The sequence below is a fragment of the Sardina pilchardus genome, chromosome 2 (assembly GCF_963854185.1).
Source record: "Sardina pilchardus chromosome 2, fSarPil1.1, whole genome shotgun sequence".
NCBI lineage: Eukaryota > Metazoa > Chordata > Actinopteri > Clupeiformes > Clupeidae > Sardina > Sardina pilchardus.
This window is the reverse complement of record NC_084995.1, coordinates 37,610,629-37,634,776: the sequence shown is the minus strand read 5'-3', so window position 1 is coordinate 37,634,776 and position 24,148 is coordinate 37,610,629. Positions and strand designations below refer to the sequence as shown.

Here is a 24,148-nt window from a genome sequence, read left to right as displayed (position 1 = left end):
GGTCCCGCTGTTCTCTTTGCTGCTCAGCGAGGAAGAGGAGCTGGGTTTGGACGAAGAAGCGCTGCTGGAGAACTGCCTCGTTTTACAATCTACAGACCGGGGAAAACGAGGGGTTAAAAAAGTGATTGATGTCTGACGTAATATACAATACTGAACTGACAGGATCTGTTCCTGGTCTACTGGATGCTGAACTACCTTTCCAGCAGATCAGTGGTCCTTTGCACAGAGCACCCTGAGAATTCTTCACCAGGTAGTATTTTAAGTGCTTCTGCTTCTTGGGCTGAGTAGCCAGCTTCAGGTTGATATGGTTGGAGAACTCCGTAAAGTATCTGAAGCCCTTCTCTCCACAGCCCACACAATTTCCCGAAAATCCTAGGAAACACGTGCACGCTTACTTAGAAACATGCTAAACAAACAAAGAGTTGGCAAAATGGACCCTTCTACAAATATGTGCAAAATAGACACATATGAACTGCAAACATTGGTAAAAAAAAATTTGGACAGCAACCCATTCATACAACATCATTTCGATAACTATGAGCAGTGGCTGGTTAGGTTCATCTCTGAAAGAGAGCAGACATTTTCACACTTCATAATGTCAAGGGATTTAATGTTTGACTGAGGAATTTACAGTATATGTATGCTGTCATGCCTGAATGGTCTCGTGCAACAGGCTGTTTGTGGTTCCAAACAGGTCCTCACCTAAAAGTGCATTTTTCCCATTCTCGTCTGGAAGAAAGCGCTTGTCCACTGCACAAACCAGTACGTGCTCAGGGATGCTTGGGGACTTGGCCCCCACCAGCTCAAATCCAGGCGGAACGTCAATGGCCTCTGTTGCCATGGAGACCAGTCGCAGGTCTTTCCCTGCCTGACAGAAGCCTGGTGACAGAGGGGGTTGAGTCAGCACCACGCTTAATGATTTCACTCCTGCTGCTTCAAGTTAAGAGTTGTTTGTTCATTGCAGACAGTTGATCGTTGACCATGCATGTTAAATGCTAGTGTTGAAGAAAGTCTGAACAAATCCCTCCCCTACTTTCCTGCTGACTTCCTGCTTTCATTGTAAATGTAACACTTGAAAATAAGGCAGGGCAGTACACCCCCTCCCAACACATCCAGTGCTTGTGCCGTACATACGTTAATATCTCCGGTTTTCACAACAATCTAATGTCAATCAAGTCATAGCTATTTCTATTTTAAAAGCACCGAGATACACAGTGCCCTCTCGACTCTATGCATTTGACTCAGTCATTCAATAAAGGGCAGTTCCCACTGCAGGCAATCTGACAGAGCTGAGCTGTGATCAGCAGCAGCTGGCTGTGGTAGGGTTAGCAGGCTATGAGAGTGGAGAGGAGCACTCATACCATCCATGACGCAGCAGCCATCCGGGGCCAGTCCTTGCAGGTAGGGCAGTGGTGGGCTGCTGGTGTCCGACTCGTCCTCGTCGTCCAGGTCATCCATGTCGGGAGAGGCCTGGCTGCTGACCAGCAGAGGGCCGTTGGTCTCTGCAGACCGAAAGCCCGGCTCCCCTTTGACTTTCATGTCTGCCCAAGTCACCCAAGAAGACCATTTAGAGTAGAAAGCACCGTTAGCGAAGACAGCAAAGACAGAGACCATTATAATCACATGAAATAACATAGTATTACACAGTATCTGTGACACAGTAGTAACACAATAGGCCTACTATTTCTAGTCTGAGCCATTATGCAGAAATACAAATAATAAAATAATAGACTTTGACTTATCACTTTTGGGTAATTATCTTTTAGATATTTAGAATTCATTACTCAAAACAAAGATCTACCCTATATAGCTGTGGTGGGCTAGCCTTTATGGAAGGACATTCATTCATTTGAATGAAGGAATGAAAGCCAGGACTGACTTACCCTCCATGTTGCTAGGGTACTGGTCAGGCTCAAGGTAAAGCTGTGTGAAAATTGGCTGTGGGTCGCCACTGCTCGACCGCAACGAGGCCTCGATCGAGTTATGGAGAGCCTCCTCAAAGCGAGCTGACTTCAGCTGCCCTGCGTACGAGTTCCCCATGATCTAGAACACAGAAGTAAGCGCAGTTGAACAACAACAGCAGCAACAACAACAACAACAACAACAACAAGCATTTGCATTTACACACATCTTCAAATCTCCTCACTTTGAGTATTGTCTCATCACAATACAATCTATCAACAGTTTCTGAAAAGGGGATAGTTTAGTCATGTTGGTATTGAAGCAAGATCAGACCACTGGCTCCTATCTTTGCCTGGCTCCGGACCGCCTCGTCTTGTGGTCCCTTGACCCTTCACCCCACCCATGACCGGACACACACACTCTCGGACATCTGCCAGGGAGTGCTTAGAGAGGCGAGGGCCGTGATTGGCCGGGCTGCAGCAGGTGGCAGCTGGACAGGGGACAGGGCACGGGCCATCCATGTGGCCTGCTGGCTTTGAAAAGCTCCCATTCACACAGCACCGAGCGCAGCAAAAGCCCATAGACCACAAAGCTGCTACTCAGATCAATGACAGACACACACACATATTATCTCTTTCTCTTACTCTCTCTCTCTCTCTTTCTCCAATCCCTCTCTCTCTTCCTCTCTCTTTCAAAAACACACTCCAAGAGTCTTTGGAGTGTAGAAATATTATCATTACTTGGAATTTGGCCCTAAGCAACTTGCATTACAGGGCTGGTAACATTACATAGAGGTCTGAAGGTCTACACGGCCAGTGCTTGCATAAAACAAACCGACACAGCAGGCCTTACACATCAACTGTCAAAGAAAGAGCAACATCCTGTCTCATTCTCACAGTCTTAATCTAAAACACTGCAAGGCCATTAGATAGCGTTCAGCGCCAGCGTTTGAAGACTCGATTCAACTTAACAAATTCAAAACCATTTGCTGAGGTAACTACATATCTAAGGGACCACTTTACTAAACCACATTTAGCTTATTCCTGAGGATTCCCTGGCTGTATTTGACAAAGGTGTTTGAATGAAGATAGCAGATTCTAAAGCCTCCCTGTGTTTGTGTTCCTGTGTTTTTGGTTGGGTTCGGATTGATCAATAAACAGCCTTAGCAGGAAAACAGACTGTCACAGGGGTCAGAAGAAGCTGTCGTCTAAAATGCTCCAGGAAGAGGACTCACATTGAGAGATTAAGTGACCACTACTCTGCTTGGCCAGAGATAAGAGGCTTAAGGAACGGAGCTTCAGTATTTCTTAATCAACCAGAACTGGTTGGGCAAGGGACACAATTGCCTTCCCAACTGTAATTAGCCTTGGCCTGCAGACAAGTCACCATTTACTCTGACGTAACACCCAATGCTGTGTTCTAATTCGAAAAATAAATGAGATGTCGGTTTTTAGGATGTTGTGACAGTGTCTTGGTAAACGACACAGCTACAGGAAGGGAAGTCTTAACTCTAATCGTTTACTTACTTTGTGCTTGTTTGCTGTTTTCTCCGATGTGAAGGAACCGGTTCACCTCTGCTCCATGGCAGCTCAGTCTTCAGCTGGAGAAATACCTGGTGTGGCCATCCCCTTCAACCCCGGTGCTCCTCACCTAAAGAAGACACAAACCAGCAGTGGTTACCAACAACATCAAACCCTTACAGACATATCATCTAACCACTTATATAAGAATATAAAATATTACATTTGATTTCTATTGATTATATTACACAAACATTCTTAAATAGTAATGTCATGGTCAGTCATTAGTCCATACACCAGCACAATCACTGGAAGTTTGTTGGACTATTCACAGAATTTGTAATAAACATAATTGTAACAATAAAATAATGAAACTCTTGCAGCGTTTGGGGACCATCAGGGCAGTCAGTGAATGCAACACGTATTTCACAAATACAGGCGAAAGAGAGATTGATCACTTGCATTCTGATGTATGGTACATGCGTCTGTTTAGGTTTGTTACAACAGATTGCAACACTCCCTGACATATGTAGCCGTAAACCGAGAAGGGACCAAAGATGGGTTACGTGATAGCATGGAAGTGTTTTAGTCAAATGTGCTGCACTCAGGACAGCAATCAAGTCCCTTCACCTTCAACTGTTAACGGTGACTGATGAGACCTAACACACATTATAGTGCTTTTACGTACACACACACACACACACACACACACACACAGACACACACACACACACACACACACACACACACGCACACACACACACACACATGCACACACACATGCACACATGCACACACACACACACACACAAGCAGGTCAAATCTGAACGATGTTGCCGTTTGAAATAGTATACAACACAGTCTGTCCTCGTTGCCTGAATTGCTCATGCAAGTCTTGTAGCTGACTATTCAAATAATTAGACGCAAAAGAGTAATCGGGAGGATTAAAGACCTAGGAGGGCCGGAGCGCTGCACTCCATTTCAAATCCACAACATTACACTAAGACAGTGCTGAATGGACATGGGAAATAAAACAACAACAATAGATGGGACCCAGAAGTTCAATCAGCCTAATTTCCTCTCTTAGCTCCTTGCTCTTGTCTGTTGCTGACAGAGTGGATGTGTGGTGGTTTGGATGGAGAGAGGATGGGGAGGTGGTATGGGAGCATTGCATCAGGCTAAATGAAGACCAGACCGCCGACTTGAGGTCATTATGGTCATGTCTAACCCGTAATCTAAACAAGGCTTTGGCTACCTGCTCTCCTTTTCACTTTTTACGGCTTGTGTTACATTCTCTGTAAATTGCTTACATTCCTTACACCCCTTTTTCTGCGACACAACAATCTTACTATCAAAGTGATATATTCTTCATGACCACTTTCCCATGTCCTGAAAAATGACCGTGTTGCATACAGCGTAGGCTATGCAGCTGTCAAACGGCATCCTAAAAGTAAGACGTATGCAGTCATAAAATTAAACTTTAAAAAAAAAATATTAACATTCCAAATCATTTGAAACAACATGTACCGGTACAGCATCATGTCAGAACAGGAGCTAACGCTTGGTAAATATCATGTTAAACGTTAAAGTGACGGACATGATAACGACGTATGCTGATACAACTTGATTTCTCCCTTGAAAGGGATCAGTGTTGAGGACAAGCTTAATCTGGGTGTCTTTCCTGGCCTTAACACTCTCCTAGCAGTATGGGAGCCCAGCCCTCCCTGTGGTGGGCTCTCTCTCTCTCTCTCTCTCTCTCTCTCTCCTTCTCCTGCTCCTCCTTTTGTTCCGCTTCGCTCCGCATAATTACATTACAGCACTGACAATGGGAGAAGAGAGCTTGCATCAAATTAGCCTCCAATACTCCCAAAAGTCATTCTGATAGATTCTACCCGACCTGTAGTTATCAGGCCCCTTATGCAATCTAAACGCAAGTTATTCAATCAGGGCGCACACACACACACAGGCAGACACACACACACACACACACACACACACACAAACACACACACACACAAAGCCACTAGTGAGAGGTGAGTCACCAAACAGGCAGAGAGTCACATGTAATAAAACTTGACACAGGGTCACTGTCCAAACAGCCAGATAGCCCAGCAAACCAAATGATTTCATTGATCCAAGCAAGAAATCTCAAAGGTTCAAGGCTGCAGTTGGTTTAACCCACTCAGAGCATAGCCTTTTGCAAGGAACAGAACAGAACTGCCATTTCACATTGCATGCACTTAACAGTGCAAAACCAAACAGGACAGCACATGAACAGAAGCAGCCAGCATTTTGAGAGAACCTCAACTAGAGAGAGGGAGAGAGAGAGAGAGAGAGAGAGAGAGAGAGAGAAAGAGAGAGATAGGGAGAGAGAGAGAGTACATAAGAGAGGGAGTACAGAAGACTACAAGGCAGCATAAAGGATAGGGGATGGGGGGGTTGTATGCAAAAAAAGCTAACATCTCTCCATCGTCAGTCCAAATGAGGTGTGAATGGCCGTGGCCATCACCACCACGTGAACCAAAAAGTAACAAATGACAGGGAAAGTAGCCCAGCAATCCTGTACCTTCACTGCTCGTGCGGAGCACACTCTAGCCAGCCTGCTCCTGCCTTAGATCCCAAACAAGGAAGAGCAGCTCCTGGTCTCAGTCAACTGGTAACATCCCATAATCCACAGAGGCAACTGAGTCCAAAATAAAAAGGAAAACACAAATATCCCTGGAGGGGAAATCTGTGTGCTAAACCACTGGGCTCCTGGTCAAGATATTCCTCACGTTCAGCAGCACATTTGGTTTCTCTTTCCAGGTTCCTCCAGAGCCCCAGCAGCTCCTCTCTCCTTCTGTGTTGGTGTGTGTGTGTATGAGAGAGAGATAGAGTCACACCGGCAGAGTCAGTCCCCCCCACCCCCCTCCACACACACACACACAAACACACACACACACACACACACACACACAAACAGGGTGACCCTCCCCCACACTTAGTCTCCTCCCCCCAGCGGCCCATTTGCTCAGAGGTAGGCAGCGCTCCCTGAGGACTCATTCATCTTGGCCAGCGTTGACCCCCTACAGTGACAGATGCTCTGCTAGAGAGAGGGCCACGCTGGCCAAAGCTGACCACAAAGAGGATAGAGAGACACACATACACACACACACACACACACACACACACACAGCCATTCATTTATTCCAGTGGTGATTATGCAACTCTTCCCAAATAAACGCATATCACTGTAATGGCCAATGGGAATAGAGGCTGACTGTGTGCTAGCCTATTGGAAGCACAATGTGTGAGATGGGTTTGATAAAAACTAATTTCCCATCTACCTCTGGGAGCTCTTCATTTTGGGTCCCTCCCTCCCTCCTCTTTTTTATTGGGGGCCAATATAAAGGTAGGGCAAACCCATGGCAAACTGGGGACACTTGGTCAGGAATGTGGGGTAAAGAGACTATGCATTTTGTCTCTTGCCCTGGCCTTGCAACACCCCCCAGCCCCCCCCCCCCCACACACACACACACAAACACACACACAAACACACACACTCCTCCCTTTGGCCCAGGATTGACGATTCACCGAGAATTTACCCCTGCTATAAATACCAGAGCAAGAGCTCATGTGGTCAAAATAAATAGGCTGGAGTATGTCACAAGTCCAAGGGAAGCAGCGGCACGATTTCCTGCGGCTGGCTACGTAAGAGAGACTCTGGAGGCGACGGACAGGCCAAAGGGCTCGGAGGACAATTGCAGCGGGATCGGTTTCTGTGCCTCAGGCTCGCAGGCCTCATTATTCATGTTAATTTCCGACGGGCGACAAAATATTGTGACTCATCAGTTAACCCTTCACGTCAAGGAAAGACTGAAGCCCTCTTGACATGACAATGATGTATGCACGTGATAGGCAACATGATCATGGCTGATATACCTAAACCATTTTAGCTTCCAAATTCTATAGATAATGTAAACAAAATAATAATACAAAGACTTTAAATAGGGTTCTCTACCTTAAGAAACTCTACAGTAAAAAACTACCTCTTCATCAGCCCCAATCATATGACATGGTGGGTAAATAAACAATGCAGATGACCCAGTTAGATTTAATCAGCCTGGTGGAGATCCTGTTTTGACTGCCACTTAATAGCACACATTGTTAATTATTGATGGTGGCTTTGCCAATATGTAGAAAAGAAAACTGATCACTTGACACCAGGACACAAAGCGCAGTGACCTTCCAGATTCACCCCAGGCGATCCCTGCAGTACATTACTCTGTTAAGACCAGGTCCCTAAGAATCTGACAAGTAAACAATGAAATGGCCAATGTCAACATATTGCCACACAACAGCACTGGAGACAAACTCCTAAGCGTCTGGCTTCTCCCCAAAGCCATGGCACCAGAGGAAGGCACAAATATAACTTTGTAGTCAGCGCCTTGTGTTCAGTAGCCAACCACCTATATAAAACATCTTTCTACAACCACACTGGTGGATGAGTGAAATTGCACATTCAAATTGGAAAGGCCATTTGTATGTCACTTTGGGAAGAAGTGAATACATGTAATGTACATACTATTCAGCTTCCTTCAGTATGATAAATGTTACCGCGACTCATTTGTTAATGATTTAAATTCAAATGAAATATTCACATGTACATTTGGATTACTACTACTAGTGATGCATTTATCTACCTACTTGTTTACTTATTATTACCCATTTGTGCTATTTGTTTTCCTTTCCCCCATCTGATATGGAGTCAGACACTGCAAGTGAATCACACGGTAGTGCTAAAGACCCACACCACAGTTTAGTTTAAACTCCCGCCCCAAAACAAACCCACTCCATATTGGTTTAAATGAGCCTGCGTAGCTCTTCTCACCCAATCATAAATTGCCAGAGGGAGCTAAACGAGTAAGACAGCCGGCTTTGGACAATAACATCCCCCAATGAAGGGCTCAATTAGAGCTGGTCCCTCATCAATGCAGCCATTCCAGCTAATCTTGTGTCTTTGTCAGATCACTGTGCTGAAAGGAGCTGTGAAGTTTCCACTGCAGAGCACATTTGGACCACACATGTCACATTTGGAAAAAAGGGATTTGCTATTCTGACAAATGGTAAAAGCAAAAGACATACACAATAAATGTTTTGCTTATACATATTCTTTAAAAAAAAAACTGTTTCTTAAATTGTGTTTGATTTACTTGATGTTAATAAAATGTTCAGTCAGTTACTAGTTATAAGTAGAGTTCTATTCTGTAAATGTATCAGAAACCCCAAATAAGTTGATCTGGTCTTCAGATCCATGACAGAGCAAGTTCAACTCTTCAGAGGAAGAGCTGCCATTTTGATTTATATGCCAAGCCCCTGACTTTGACACAGCCAGGGCTAAATAGGCCATCTGAAATGGAGAAAGGGAGCCAAAGAGAGGTTTCCCATGCTGGGAAGAGGTGGTCCCCAAAGACAATGGGGCGAATGAAAGACCAGGTCCGCCTCCTGTCCCATCCCTCAGCATGGATCTCTGTCTGAGATCCCCCCCAACCCTCTCCATCCTTCCCAGAGGCGGCCACAAAGGGAAGCAGCTCTTCCACTGCCACCTGAGAAAAGATGTGTCATGCGGAGGCTTGTGCTGACCCCCCCCCCAACCCACCCCCACCCCCACCACCACCACCACCACTCCCTTCAAAAAGAAACTCTTTCAGCGAGAGAGAAAGAAAGAAGAGAAAGAAGCCCTGCTTTGTTTTAGCCCCGATTCTCTCCCCCCTTCCCGAGTCTCTGAGTTGCACTGAGCCGTGCTTCTGACACGCAGCCGAACTCTGCTGCCCATGGGAAGGAATGCAGAAAGGGAAGGGCCACGTTCGGGAAGGGTGGCTGAAGTGCCATTTCCGAGAGTGAATTTTAAGGTGTGACGACAGTGTGTTGTTGATGCTTTTTCTTTTCTGTCGGCTGACAAATGAGCATCAGGTGTGTGGGAGGAGAGGAGAGGTGTGAGGGGACACTGGTCAGGATGGCCTTCTGGACCTCTCACTGTCCGCGTCAGAAACAACAAACCGCGAGCTGCTGCTGTTACTGTTCCTGGCGGGCAACAGTGGGAACAATGCAGGAACGTGAGTGACAAGGTGTGAAGAGAGAAAGAAAGAGAGAGAGAAAGAAAGACACAAATAAAGAAAGAAATACCGTAATTTCCCAACTATAAGCGGTGGCTTATACATTGATTTTTGCTAAATTTCTTCAGCTATGAGGTTAATACACGGGGCAGTTAATATGGTATTAATATGGTTTTGTTTCTTTTAAGTTGCATAAAACACTGTCACAGTGTGGCTAATACACAGGAAATGACTGCACAGAAAGAGCGAAGTACAGAAACCCTTCCGGTGCTTGGGCTTCCTAGCGGCACGCGAGGCCTGATTGGCGCCATGTGGCGTGAGCCCTGGAGGCCCGGCTGGCGAGGGCCCGTCACCTGCTGGCAGCACTACGCTCATTTACCTTTAAAAGGCCTCACCAGGGGACCGCCTGCCGAGAGCCCTCAAGTGCAACACAGGAACCGCCGGCCAGCAGTCCAGGCAGCCACGGCCTCTCCTTCAGCAGGTCACACTCTCTCACACACACACACACACACACACACATGCACGCACACATTCACACACACAAACACATACGCACACAGACACACACAAATGCACAAACACACACACACACACACACACACACACACACACAAACACAAACACAAACACACACACACGAGAGGTCAGCTCTTCAGCTGAATGTCAATGCTCAAGTCAGCAACCGTAGAGAGAGAGAAAAAGAGAGAGAGAGAGAGAAAAGAGGGAGAAGCGCTTGAGGGAGGGATTATCCACAGGAGCATAAAGGAGGGGGGAGGAAGGAAGGTTGACTCAGGGTTTAAGGGGGTGGTGGGGGGGGGACAGAGCGAGAAACAAAAGGAGCATTTGGGCAGATGAAGAAGTCATCATCATTAAGCCCCTGGAAGTTTACTGTCCAGTTATAAAACTCATTGCAGAGTGAGCGTGGGAGGTGGGGCGGGGGCTGAGAGGGCAGCGGCAGGTCTCGGAGGTGCGGTCAGTCACAGCGCTTCAGGGGAGACTCGGGCTCTAATTCATTAGAGGGGAACAACCGGCCTTTGTGTCCGCGCCGCGCTGATTGTAGGCCTGACCTTGCCGCACACCCTGGAAGAGCGGATGGGTTTAAGGGCAAGGCATTTAACCTTAAACTAAATCCTGCGCTGAGACAAAAGGCCCTGCGCCATTTATTAACAAAGGATCCTAAACAGCCCTCAGAGGCCACTGTGTATAATGACCATGGGTCAGATCAAGGTGGCCATGCAATTATATCATGTTCTTTTGATAACTTTGCACTCACAAGAGAGAGAGTGTCTGAGCTTCTCTCATTTAAATCTGGTTGAGAGAAGAACACAATGAATAGATGGATTAAGAAACAAAAAAAGAATGACAATATATGTTATATATATATATATTATAGATAATATATGAACAAATATGTTCCAATTGTGAGAATATACCAATTACAATTATTTATAATGATGAGAGGAAGACTTTTGAAGAGCAGCCTACTTTACAAAACTAGGCAGATATTTTTGACTTGCGAAAAAAAAAAAAACCCACCCAATAATGGTCAATGGGAGATAAAATGGAGTCATTTGGATAGAAACACTGCAGTGGCCTAATCAAATGCATTCTTAAGTAAGAGTGGATTCAAACGGCTGAACACATACTGTTTATAACCACAAATCATTTAAGTTGCAAACAATGAAGAAACAATGGACATTCCCAAACAGAGCATATATTCCCCACCGTCTATCTGAGCATCTCTCCAGTTGAATAAATAGAGGGAGAGGTGATCACAGTGTCATGTGAACCAGGCAGGGCCATAAAACCGGAGACCTGTGAGTGAACCCAACTCTGCATTTTACAGCTGAGAAAGGCCTGGCCACTGCTATGCCCAGAACCCAAACAGAGGGGAAGAGGGCCGGCGTGTTTATGGGGCTAAAAATCTCCTTTAAGTTTCATTTCAACATGAAAAACAGCAGGCACATGGCTCACAGAAATGTGCTGTTAATGGGACACATGTTTTTCCTTCTGTACGGAAGTGCCAATGGCTTGATTGATGACATGATTCTCACTGCACTGTAATCAAATAAGTGTATCCATGTTTAAACCATTCCTACATTTCAGTCTAGAATGTGCATTTCTGTAACATCTGTCTTTCCAGTTGCAATATTTCAAATTTGTAATTTTTTAAACATCTAGGTCATCAAAAGCTAATGGATTCAAAATCACAAACACTTTTTTCTTATTTACAGCTGTGCACTCACATCTGTTCAGGGCTTTCACAAACACACAAACACACACACACACACACACACACACACACACACACACACACACACACACACACACACACACACACACACACACACACACACACACACACACACACACACACACACACACACACACACACACACACACACACACACACACACACACGGCTGTCCTTTATGGCTGGCTTGACCAGTCCAGTCCACTGAGTTCAAACGGCTTCTCAAACAGGCCTAGGCTATTTGTTCTGGGGCATAAAGAGAGGTGCTCTAGAAAGACATGCATCATGTGAAGCGAACATTGCCAAAACACTGGAGCGGATCGAGTGACGAGAGCAGCAGAGGGTCGTCCACCGTTCCCTAAGTGCCGTCAGGGCTCTGCCACTTCATCAAAGAGAGGTGGTCAAGCATGATCAACAACAGAACACGTTTTTCTGGTTCCTCATTTATTATTTTTTGAGAACAAAAGTGAGTTTGCTGTAATGATGGATCCATGTAAAGACTTTTTTGTGGGCGTCCTTTCCTACTGTGTTATTGTATTCTTGTGTATTGATCTTGTTTAATTATGAAGACTACACTGCCAATAATTGATTATATGCAGACAGATGGCCTTACACTTAAATTGTTCCCAATATCCGTACTGAGGACTTGGAAAATGCATTCAGACAAAAGGGTGTGAAAACCAACAATAATAATAATAATAAAAAAAAAAACAGGCAAAGACATTCTGCATTGCCACGAAAGCGCTTAGCCAACAGTTTGGCGATCTGTAAAGAAAACAAAGATGGCCTCCATTCACTAGCTCAGAACGTGGTGAATGCACCGGGGTGACACGGAGACAATGCTGCTCCCTGACGTCCAGAGGAAAGAGCCTCTCTTCCTGCCACTTCCTCAGCGGGCGCTCAGCCGCGTCCATCATGCCCTCCTTCCTGACCCCGGGCAGCCACGCTGTTTCAGCGCTGGAGGCAACAGCGCCGGGGGAAGGGGGCTGTTGCCCCGGGAGACAGGATGCGCACACACACACACACACACACACATAGAGACTCGCACACACACACCATCAAAGATCACACACCCCCTTCACTTCTCCAGGTTTCAACCTAGGAACAGGGTGCTGCTTTTTGTCTTAACAAGACAATGGCCAGTTTCTTTTGTCCATAGTTGGACACACACACACACACACACACACACACACACACACACACACACACACACACACACACACACACACACACACACACACACACACACACACACACACACACACACACACACACACACACACACCCACACCCACTTAGTGATGAAGAAAGTGACAGTAAGCCCATTTGGAACTGTGGAGCCTTCACATGCGCATTGATCAGGATTGAGGCCCAGAGCTCCAGCAGATGCGTCCCCCCGGCAGGCGTCCTCCTGTGTGCAGCATGCAGCCACAGACTCAATGGGCCTCGCTTGTCAATGAGCAGATAGAGCGGAGGATACCTGTTAATTAGTCACTGGCCTCGCTGGGAAATCAACCGCCAGCAGCTGGCCGGCAGAGACGTCTCATCTCACTGGCCCGTGGTTCCAAACCAACGCACACTGTGTGATTGCTGAAAGCATCCGAACCCTGAGGATGTCTCTCCACACAAAGAACAGGGAGAGCAGGGTTAGGTATGTGTTACCGCCAGGCCTGTGGGCGACACAAGCAGCCGGCCGACAGGCTTTCACCGGGCTTATCTGGGGGGGGACATGCCAATGGGCCGCTCGCTCTCTCCTAGCCCGGGTTAACATTTTGTCCTTGTTCTTATCTGTGCCCAAAGGCAGAGGGTCTGGATGCTCCCTTACGGACAGAGAAACAGAGAGAGTCCAGACAAAACAGACATTTTTGAAAGCAAACAAGGAAATGGGGCCAGGGAGAAAGCTCTGGCAGCACCCAAACAGCTTGAACTCCTGCCAAAAGACTGACAAAGAGGGTGGTTTCAAGCTGTAGGAGTCCTGCCACATGTTGGGCTGTATATTCCCCACATCATTCCCAAATGGCATCCAAGTGTACCCTTGTACTGATGGCAATGGTGGCGCATATCATCCTGAGTGACCCCACCCATTGGCAGCGAGAGCCTGTGGTGTGGGTCTACATATTAACAAGGGCCAACACACACACACACACACACACACACACACACACACACACACACACGCACGCACGCACATACACACACGCACACAAGAAAGCTGTGTGGAAACCACACATCCCCTGTGTTTATTTGTCGGAATGGCATGAGCGTGTGTAGAAGTTCAAATGAAAGAAAGAGAGATAGAGAGATAGAGAGAGAGAGAGATAGAGAGAGAGAGAGAGAGAGAGAGAGAGAGAGAGAGAGAGAGAGAGAGAGAGAGAGAGAGAGAGAGAGGCCATAACCAATAGGCCATAATAGCGTGACCTGCTCTGGGAGCAGCACAGGCTTGCTGAAGGCTGGTCTAGGCTAGGCTTGGCCGGGTCCTGGTCACCGTGGCCTTGGACAGTCTGTGACAGCCCAGAATGCAGCGCCTCCTCTGCACTCCTCTCACCCCACGGTCTTGGCAAACCACAGACTCAAGCGACCTTGGGCTGCAGCACGCGGAACTAACAAGCCAGTGTGTTGGTACACATGTGCACACTTTAATGAGTGATTAAAGACGGGAAGAGAGTGAGAGAGAGAGAGAGAGAAATCAAGAGAGAGAGAGAGAGAGAGAGGGGAGAGGGAATAAGCATGCACAAAACAAACATCCTGGAATAAGACAAAACCACTATGTTCTGTACTATGGACACAGAAGAGAACATTCTCTCTGCGAAGGCCGAGTACGTCCTTAAGCCTGTCTGCATATTTTGGCTGATGAGAACATGTTCCACAAGACTCCCAAGAGCAACCAATAACAGAACAAAACATAACATTTTTACAGGGACGTGACCAAACATAACACTGAGAACTCCATTATATCAATCCCTATTTCAATCTGTTAAAGGTCATTCACAACAAACCTACTGTGCATTAGGGTGCACAACCGTAAAAATCCCCTCTCCCTCTGATACATTACAACACACTCACACCGAGTTGAATTATCAGGTCATTTTAAAAGACACGCATGACCTTAGTTCCCAGGCAACCATGTCCCTGTAAAATAAATAATGTGAGCTCAACTAACAACAGATAGCATAAATAAATCAGTATGCAGTAACCCTTATCTCCAGTGACCCACCAAAAAAAGGGCAAAGCAAATATTTACACTGACCTATGTGGTTCTGGGAGTAATACCAGCACAAATACGGTTTGTGTTGACTACCATTACACTTTGTACTAAATTGGCTACGACAAACCGAGCAAGAAAGACAAATTAGAAATGAAGTGTTGCTTGTGCATTAAGCAGATGAGACACATTTCCAAAGAGAAGGAGATTTTAGAGGCCCTTCAACAAAGAGACAGATGACACGTTATCTCTACAAAGAAAAATACACTCTTAGCAGTCATGATGCACTGCAACTAACAGGTTTTGGCAGAGCTCTGGCTTTCTACAGTGTCCTGCTAGGACGAGGACCACAGTCTCACTGACAAAAAAGTCTAGCGAAGTAATCAGCCATGTTAATCACATTTGTTAAACTGCTTGAGGGGGTGCTCCCCTCCCCTCCCCTCCCACTCGCCCCAAAATGGCCGCCTCATCCTTCACCGTGACATCTCTTCCTTCAAGCTGAGCTGCTGGCAACCCCCTGCCTTGTTCTGGACATGTTTCCTGATGAATGACTGGAGGCCGGTTCAGATAAGTCCTGTTCATCCATGCTGGGGTGAATCCCCCCCCCCCATCCCCCCCCTTTGATGTGACGTGGGCCTGGGCTAGAGGGGGAGAGGATGGGGGCCCGAGCTCCAGCAGATAACGCCTGTCCTCCACGCTGCTGGGCCTGGGTCAGCCAGACGGCACAAAACCACCATGGATCTGTCAGGGGGTCATGGCTTCAACCGATAGGCCTTTATGTGCACAGAAAACACCTCACTGCTGCGAAAGGCTGTGGCCTTTCTGTACACTGGGACAGATGGCAGAGAGCGGCTCTTGCCATATCAAAATGCCCATGACGCACAAATTCTGTCAGAAACGGCTACACTGTTCCCTGTGCCACCAATGATAGCGGTGTTTGCAAATACTTCATGTGTCTCTGAGCAATGTTATCAATTTGTGTTATGTCCCCTCTGTGGGAGTTACTGTACAAACACGCGAGAGAGACACATTGGAAATGCAGAATTGCTGGTATTGTGATTCAGACTATCCTAACACCTCAAGGTCCTTCTCAGCCAGCTACTCATTGGAGCAAGGAAGGAGGCTGACAATTAGGTGCAGCTTCTGAATGAAAATCTATGAGCAAACTACTCTGCAAGAAAACGTGTCTAAAGCTATGACCCCCCCTTAAAGCATGGCTGCCCGAAGGTAAAGCATAGCCCCCGGCAGCGTGGCTAAAGCAGCATAGGATGTCCTCCATTTGAGCCCAATGTATGACAAAAGCCTTGACGCCAGGCTGTGTTGGCCAGTGGTGCTGCTGCGAGCATAAAAATCAGGTCCAACCTGCGAGTGTGGCACCTTATTTCTGGCCAGGTCATAAACACCAGGGTGTGAAGTACACTCGCACCCAAGTGTGCAACTCCATGGTCAGGCATTTGTAGCGGACCAGGCTGATTCGCTTCCCCATCCAAACAACATTAAAAGAGACACACAGAGGAGGAAAAGATGCCTTTGTTTCAAGGTCATTAGATAAAGGCTAATATTTGGCGAGCACACATTGCTAGATTCTACTCTAGTTAGATCATAGCGGAGAACTGTCAAAGGCTGCATGAAATAATTCAGAGTCAAGTTCAATATACAAGACTCATCTATTGTGTACAGTATATCTGTAAAAACACATTTCAAATCACTGAGTAACAAGATATGTTGTTTCATACAGAGAGACATACTGTTTGTTATAGCAATGTGAAGTCCAAACTATGTAATTACAATTAAGTATGTAAATATACTAGCTTTTAATATTTTACATGAATAAACATTAGACGTAATAAACCTAATTAGTAAAATAAGATTTTTTTACAAAATGTAACAGACCTAATAAATGACATGACATTTCATGAATGTGTTTTTTGTTGGATTTCTAGACTTACATGCAGGATTTTTTTTTTTTTTCTGAATGACTAATGATTGACCATTTATGTAAATGAGTCTAGCTGCCTATTTCCTAGTTATTTAAAACACATCAGTGAAAGTTGTGAAGAGACTCAGTCCCACAGAATACAGCTGAATGATACTGATCTTGAGTCTTAACAGAGGCGCTCACAGCGAGAGTAGAGCATAATGAAGAAATGTCTCCCAATGCGTGAGGCTGAAACAAAGATATTACATCTGATAGGAGAGGGCTTTGGAGAGACAGCCCCTCCTCCTGAGGACGGATCAATGCCCATGAAAGCACAGGGTCACAGACCTTTGACATCTTCATTCAGATGGGGGAGGGAAAGGGCCTTTTGTGAAATTAGCCCTACAGATGCAATTGTGTAACAGTGTCATACACAAATTCAGTCCTACAGTGCATTTGCATTATTTTAACCAATGTAAAAAATCTCAGGAACCACATAGGTTGCCTACAGTAATAATAATCTCAGTAAATCTTGTTCTTTACAGTAGCGATCAACTCTTTCTGAAAACTCCTTAGTACTTGTCCGATCCAGACGCTTATTTTTTTCAGTCAAAGTCGATTCAAAATATTTAACATATTCATTGCTGCACCTCATTGCTGACAATTTCACAAAAGCATTCTACAGAATATTACTAAATTCATTTCTAGAATAATTTCACTGTTACAGATACACAATTCTCAACATCTGTTGCCAGCATCTGTTGAATTCCAACCTCTGCCATCCACCCTCAATCACTGTTGTAAAACAGGATGTGAAAATAAAGACAAGGAATGCTATAGGGTTCTTTTCCATCTTTGCGACATTTCATATCTTTGAACACAAAAAACAGTGATTGAAAGTACAAAAAAACAAATGTAAAAAATGAATTTAAAAAAGAATGTAAAAAAATTCTAATCGAACAGTATTAAGAATATTCTCTCTCTTCTCTCTCACTCTCTATCTCTTCTCTCTCTCTCTTTTCTTTCTCCCTCTCTCTCTCTCTCTCACTCCTCCTATTACACAGTGCTGACAATGCAGAAGAGTTCCAGGCATTCTTGACCCCCAATAAAAAGGACAGGTTAAAAGTTTACAAGCATCCATGCAGAAGACACTCATGTCTCCAAAGCAACTGGGGGAGACGAGAGGTCAGGGGTGACGGCAGATTCCCATCACAATCAGGTGGGAGGGATCAAAGGCCGCCGCCCGCTTGGGAAACTTCAAGGAAGCAGCCTTAACCGCGAGGTCTGACCACGTCACTAAGCAACGCCCCGTCAACACAAAACTATGTTTCTGCACAGTGAAATCAGAAACAGCTGTGCTACTGTTCTTTAGATTAGACCACTGATTTCCACTGGGTTCATAGAAATGTTTAGAATGAGATGGATGTGTACTTAGCCAGAAATTACATGTTGCATTTAGAATGACAAAATACATGTACAGAAATGGCAAATATGGCTAATTGACATTCAGCAGCTCTTAACTGAACTGCTCTAAGAGCAATTGATTGATCCCACATTAGTGCTGATGACTGAGTTGCCTTACTCATCACACACATACTTGGCAAAGAGAAGACAGAAATCTCTCTCTCCCTCCATGACTATCCAGTAAATCTAGTTTTTCCTCATGGCTAAATGTTTTCTCCATTCTATGTGCCATGATGGCTGAGGGAGAATTATAATGAGTTTTTTTGCAATAGAAAATCTGTGAAAAAATATGTGTTCTTGTCACATTTTTACAAAACGTCACCATCTACAATTATAAATCTAGAGTATATTTAATACGTGAAATGAAATAGAATGTGGACACCACTGTACTGCATTTGTTTAGGCACTGCAGACAGTCACACTTAGCCAGAGTTATGCCTGAACAAGCATGCAGCATTCCGGAGCAAGCTTGCATACTAGTTCATGAGTATGAGATCAGCATTCACTGTCATTGAACATGAACTTCATAGCCAACCATCGCTGCTTTGACCTGCACAGAACCTGAGGCATCTCCCCAGACCTACCCCTAGTACTCATGTTGCTTTCACAACTGACCTATGATCAGGCTTCCAGACAAGGTGACCGACTGAGTGCATACAACAGCCCCTGGATTGAAACAGTCCAAGTCTAATGAGCACAGACCTGATCTAAGGTCAGTGAGGATCATTCCTACACTTTGTGAATTGTGAAACAGCAGGTTCAAGTCCCCATCACAAACTCAAATGTATGAGCCCTCTGTACTTGGTATGTCTTTTTAAACTAAGAAAATATGAATTTTGATTCTGAAAGTAGTCCAAAAAGAATTGTTCAAGTCTTTGCTTCATAAATCCTAGCACCTGCACCTATGTCTTCACTGTTGGTTTTGACAAGGTTTTACATAATTTATTATGTTAATTATCAAGTGACTACAACTCTTCAGTAAAGAAGAAGAAAATACAGATAATGAAATACTGCTTGACATCCATACACTATATGTTATAGTACAAATCAGTCTTCATTGCCAACCAATGTGGTATGAAGATGATCATATACAGATAAAGATATTGAATAAGCATATACCATATTTTTCCCAGTGTTTACAGTATTTATAGTAATTTATTTTCATCCTTAGAAAATACGTCCACCCTTTTCAAAACAGTATTGATCTCTTCGTGGAAAGAAATATTGGAAACTGAAATTCCACCCTTTGTGACATTATTGATAATCAATCGATGCTATAAACATACCTAACCTCAGTTTCCTCTCCTGCTGTTAATGCACAAAGCAGTCTCATACATACTTGTCAAAACAAGACCAGATAATGATGATGAATTAGATCTTGTGTGAGGCAAATACACAGCAGAGGAAAAAATACTGCTTGTGGCCGATTGTACTGAGGATTGATTGAGCCGATAAGGCTTTTGACTGAGCCTACAAAAAAAAACCCATACCAGTTCCGAGTTAAACAGTACTGTGCTCTGAAAGATAGCTTACTGCACTGAGGCTGTCACAGTCACAAGATGCATTCATGAAACTGTTACCTCGGTAACATCAGCCTAAAATAAGACAGATTGAACAATAGCAATTGATGTCAAATGCAGCAGTGTTATCTCCCCATTGCATCCAACAGCACCTTTGTCCTTCCCCACAGGTTCTGCCGATGGATGACAAAAGGACTTAGGGATAGCAATAGTCCTGACTCCAGAGTTTGTGTGAAAGCCTTGCTACTAGGCCTGTCTGCTCCCTGGAAACAACCCAACGTGGGGTTGTGGCACACTGTGGCTTTCCCTTCAGATACTGCAGTGCAGATACGCATTTGAGATTTTAAAACAGCTGACGGATAGACACTCTCTCGTTTATACCTGAGTCTTGTGACAGGAGACTTTATGCCGGTTTGTGCCAGACATTCAACATCATGTGCTGATACTCAACTGCAAGAACGCTTTACTACAAACCACACAGAAGAACATGATCAAACATGAACCGGTGATAATTATATAATACCAATGCCAGGACAATTCTAAAACGGCAAGAGGCTACTGGACATTAAAAAAATGATGGATGTGTGAGTGTGAGGAAGCAACAGACAAGGGGAGAGAGGAAGAGAGAGTAAGAAAGAGAGAAAAAGAGATGTCTTTTTCAAGGCTATAGGATCCATGTCCATTGGTGGCGGTGTTACAACAGCTATTCTTATCTCCTCCAGATTAACTCCCAATTGTTCTGCACAAACAAAGGCTGCCTCTTGGGAAGTGAGCCCAGCCCCCCTAAAGGAGCCAGATGGCCGCCACTCAGAGACCCCTGACCCCACCGCTCCTTTGAGAGCGCGAGCTGCACGTGCTCAGGGCAAGACTGGGCCACCCAGTAAAGTTCATCTCCTAAGCCAATCAGAGAGGGCAGCACCCCAAGCTTGCATATGGTCAAGAGGTGGTAGTAGCCCATACAGACTGCTTTTGTGTATTACATAAGGAAGTTAAGGCCATGATGTGCCGTATTGATGACCGAAATTAAGACTTTTATCTGACTAACCTCTTCTTGGCGCAGAACATTCTCACTAAGTGCACAAATTAGTCAGCAGACTGGATTGGATTACCAATCTGATGTTTTTTTTTTCTTGTTGAGTGTGATCCATTTTGCATAAAGATGTAACATAAACAATGACTTTTTTTGCACAAGACTGACAGGCCTCCACTGCGGATTCAGTTCAGTTTCACATCCAAATGCACTCTGCTGGGCAAACTTTGCTTTCGCAGAAAGGTATTTGTTGAGGGCTCCGAAATGTCTGTGACCTCCAGAAATTCTAAACAGAATTAAGGGGAGGGGTGGGTGGGTAGTGGTGGACTTGCTAGCTATAGGGGTGGATAAGTCACCAAGGAATGCAACCAAAAACAGGCTCTGGAGCCTTTGGTGTCCATAGACCTTGAGGGACCCAGCTGAATGTTCACTTCAGATTAGAATCTGCTAAAGATGGACAAGCTTCTGAGGTTCTCCTTGAAGCAGACATGTCTTGAGCAGACATGTAGCCAAATCATAAATCATCTCTCTTGCAGACTGATTAGGTTTACAAAGATTGCTGGCAACAGAGGCATTTATCTGGCAAGGCAAGGGAAAACTGGATTTTCTCAACAGCTCCAATATAATTCTGTTCCAATCTAGTTAAACTTCAGAAGAATTAAAGAAATGAAAGAAAGTTATTTGCCAAAATAGTCTTAATATTCTGCTGGGTTACAAATTGAGTCTGAAGTCATGTTCTGATCAAATTAGCATTCTGGTAAACTTGTACTTTCCTGGTGGTTTGGTAGGCTATTAATGACATCTGAATTTACAGAGGATTATGGACTATCTCTGCTTATCGATCACTGCATCTCAAATGCTTATTGAAGTCATTTATGATATACAGTATTATGGTGCGATTTCTATTCTGAGATTTCACTTCAATTTGAGGCTAGGTTGCAACTTACCTTACCCTATATGTTAACCCTTAGCAGTCTGGCAACAAACTGAAGCCGAATAATAAAAAAAAAAACAGCAGCTAGATCTAGGCTACACACCACTCTATCGGGAAAGCCAGTCATTTGTAAATGACATATCATACTTTCATTCACTGAAGTCAATGAGATCCCATCAGTCAGGCTTTCATAACGGCAACTGGTCTGGGCTAATACATTTTGGTCGATATGGCAAAATTATGCAAATAGTAATAACATAAAACTTACAGTGTGCGACGCTCTCAGAACTTCAAATTTGGCGTAATACGTAGAGAGATCTGATCGGTCGTCCTCGATTCATTCCGTGCTGAACGCAATTTCTTCCTTGCGCCTCTACCAGTTGGGTAGGAGGTTCAGCGTGACGTCAAAGAACTAACCGTCTGTAGGCTACCGTTTGGTTGATTGAAAGGTGAGGAGTATTTTGGACCAAACGTTTAGTTCGACTTAAGACATTTATTTAAAGACGTTCTGTTCTGTTCCATATTTCGCAAAGGAAGAATGTAAATGGAGGCGCTAAACTCTTTTTAGGTAGACGTGAGTTTAGACTGACCATCACATCGTTATTAATAGGTGACTAAAATCCCTATTTGTCCATTCTCCGCAGTGTTAACAGACCACCCCGCCAATATGCCTACTGGCTCAATTTGAGGATATAGCTTAATCCATCAATCATTGCATCAGAACACCAGTTTACATGTAGCCTAAGCTGTGTTTAGGTCCATGTAGTTGTAGCCCTATAATAGAAGACTGGCTGACACCAAACCAATCCTCAAATTCAAATGTGCTCTAATAGGCCTATTTCTGGTCCCCGGGTTAGTCTAATATCATTTTCAGACCCAGACTAAAGTGTCAGGAAGGAAAAGGAAAATTACCAGTCTTCTACAGCACAAGTCATTCTCAAAAGAGTGAATTATACAATTACAACAGGGTAAACATCAGTGAAGGAGATCTTGAAGTCTTGGCTGATACCTTCTAAATCTAAGTAGCTGAGCAATCTTGAGGTTGCTCATTGAAGTTGAAAATAGCTGAAGGGGAGGGTAGATCCAGATTGTGAGACTGACAACCCAGCAGGGCAACCAGACTGGAGGGGATATACAGTATCAACATGTAGGACTACCGATATTACAGGGTCTCTTATTAAACACCAGGTCTCTGAACATGAAGTAATGCAGCTGGTCTTCCTTCTACTGTGATTTTTGTGATGAACCTGTTTGTAGTGATGTGTGCTTTGATGTTTCAGTTGATTGTTAATCTCTGATAAAGATATCCTGCCTGTGGATACTCACATGATATTCCGCAGTGCTTTAGTGGGACATTAATATCTTAAATCTTAAAATAGCCAACATTTTTTTTTCTATAATTTACAGTCCAGCAACAAAGCAAAAGCTGGCTGGTCAATCATTCATAACACAACAAAAGAAAGTTGTCCATAGACCTGTAAGATAAGAATGTCCAAATGTGTGGAAGAGCATAAGAACATTGCTGCTGCATTGAAAGCATGACATCTTCATTATTCCTTAGATGTTGGTTTGTACAAATAGGCTATACCGCTTGACTGACTGACCAGCTCAACTGACAAAGAGGTAGCCAATCAGATGGTCTTCATCAGACAGTGCCAGAGCTCCCTGTGAAGAGATCAGAAAATGGTTGTGCAACGCATCCCTTCTAAATGGGCTAAGAAAAGATGCTGTCAAGAATGAGATATAGCTACCCTCACTGCCAAAGTGCTCACACACACAAGGAATGTATAAATGGAGTAGCCTATTTCTGAAGATAAACAAACAAAAAGGCACACAAACAGCAACAACATGCCTTTGCTGTCAATGTGAAGTATTTTATGAAGATCTATGAAATGTTTTAATTAATTTCAAGATTCATATTTTCTCATACTTTTTGAGACTAAATCACCTTTAATCTACACATTATGGCATTTCAGATTATTTCTGTGCAGTGGCTTTAATCTTATAATGTGTAAGTCTTGTGCTTGTAAAGCAGTGCACAACTTGAGTTAGAAGCCTGAGATCTTTTCATATCAATGAGTAAACAGCCCATACTGTACTTGAGAGTATCGAGATGGCAGCGTGCCTCCAGCTACAGAATCATAGATATGTCTATGTACAGAATCTTGTAGTTTCCCCCCAGTCAGCAGCGCCCACTACTGTCAAGTCAGGGCACTTCACTCTGGTCTCCAGATTAAGAACAATACCTCATTTAAATTGGGTAATAGACTGCACCAGTGGTTCTCAAACTTTTCACATTGAGTACCACT

General features: G+C 44.4%; 1 protein-coding gene across 3 annotated transcripts in view; it reads right to left on the bottom strand.

Moving 5' to 3' along the window:
• The window catches only part of greb1l (GREB1 like retinoic acid receptor coactivator), a 44,176-nt gene extending 21,946 nt beyond the window's left edge, over positions 1–22,230 (bottom strand). For 2 of the 3 annotated variants that reach the window (XM_062529906.1, XM_062529926.1), the window contains exons 1-7: positions 5,989–6,263; positions 3,429–3,552; positions 1,884–2,043; positions 1,362–1,541; positions 703–879; positions 196–372; positions 1–89 (exon numbers count right to left, since the gene is read on the bottom strand). The exon at positions 1–89 is cut by the window's left edge and continues 34 nt beyond it. In XM_062529906.1, coding sequence (XP_062385890.1) covers positions 1–89; positions 196–372; positions 703–879; positions 1,362–1,541; positions 1,884–2,040 — 780 coding nt within the window. In that variant the 5' untranslated portion in view covers positions 2,041–2,043; positions 3,429–3,552; positions 5,989–6,263. Of the gene's footprint in view, positions 90–195; positions 373–702; positions 880–1,361; positions 1,542–1,883; positions 2,044–3,428; positions 3,553–5,988; positions 6,264–22,107 lie in introns of those variants that run through there. The other variant, XM_062529916.1, reaches the window with a different exon arrangement.
• Positions 22,231–24,148: the final 1,918 nt, after the last annotated feature.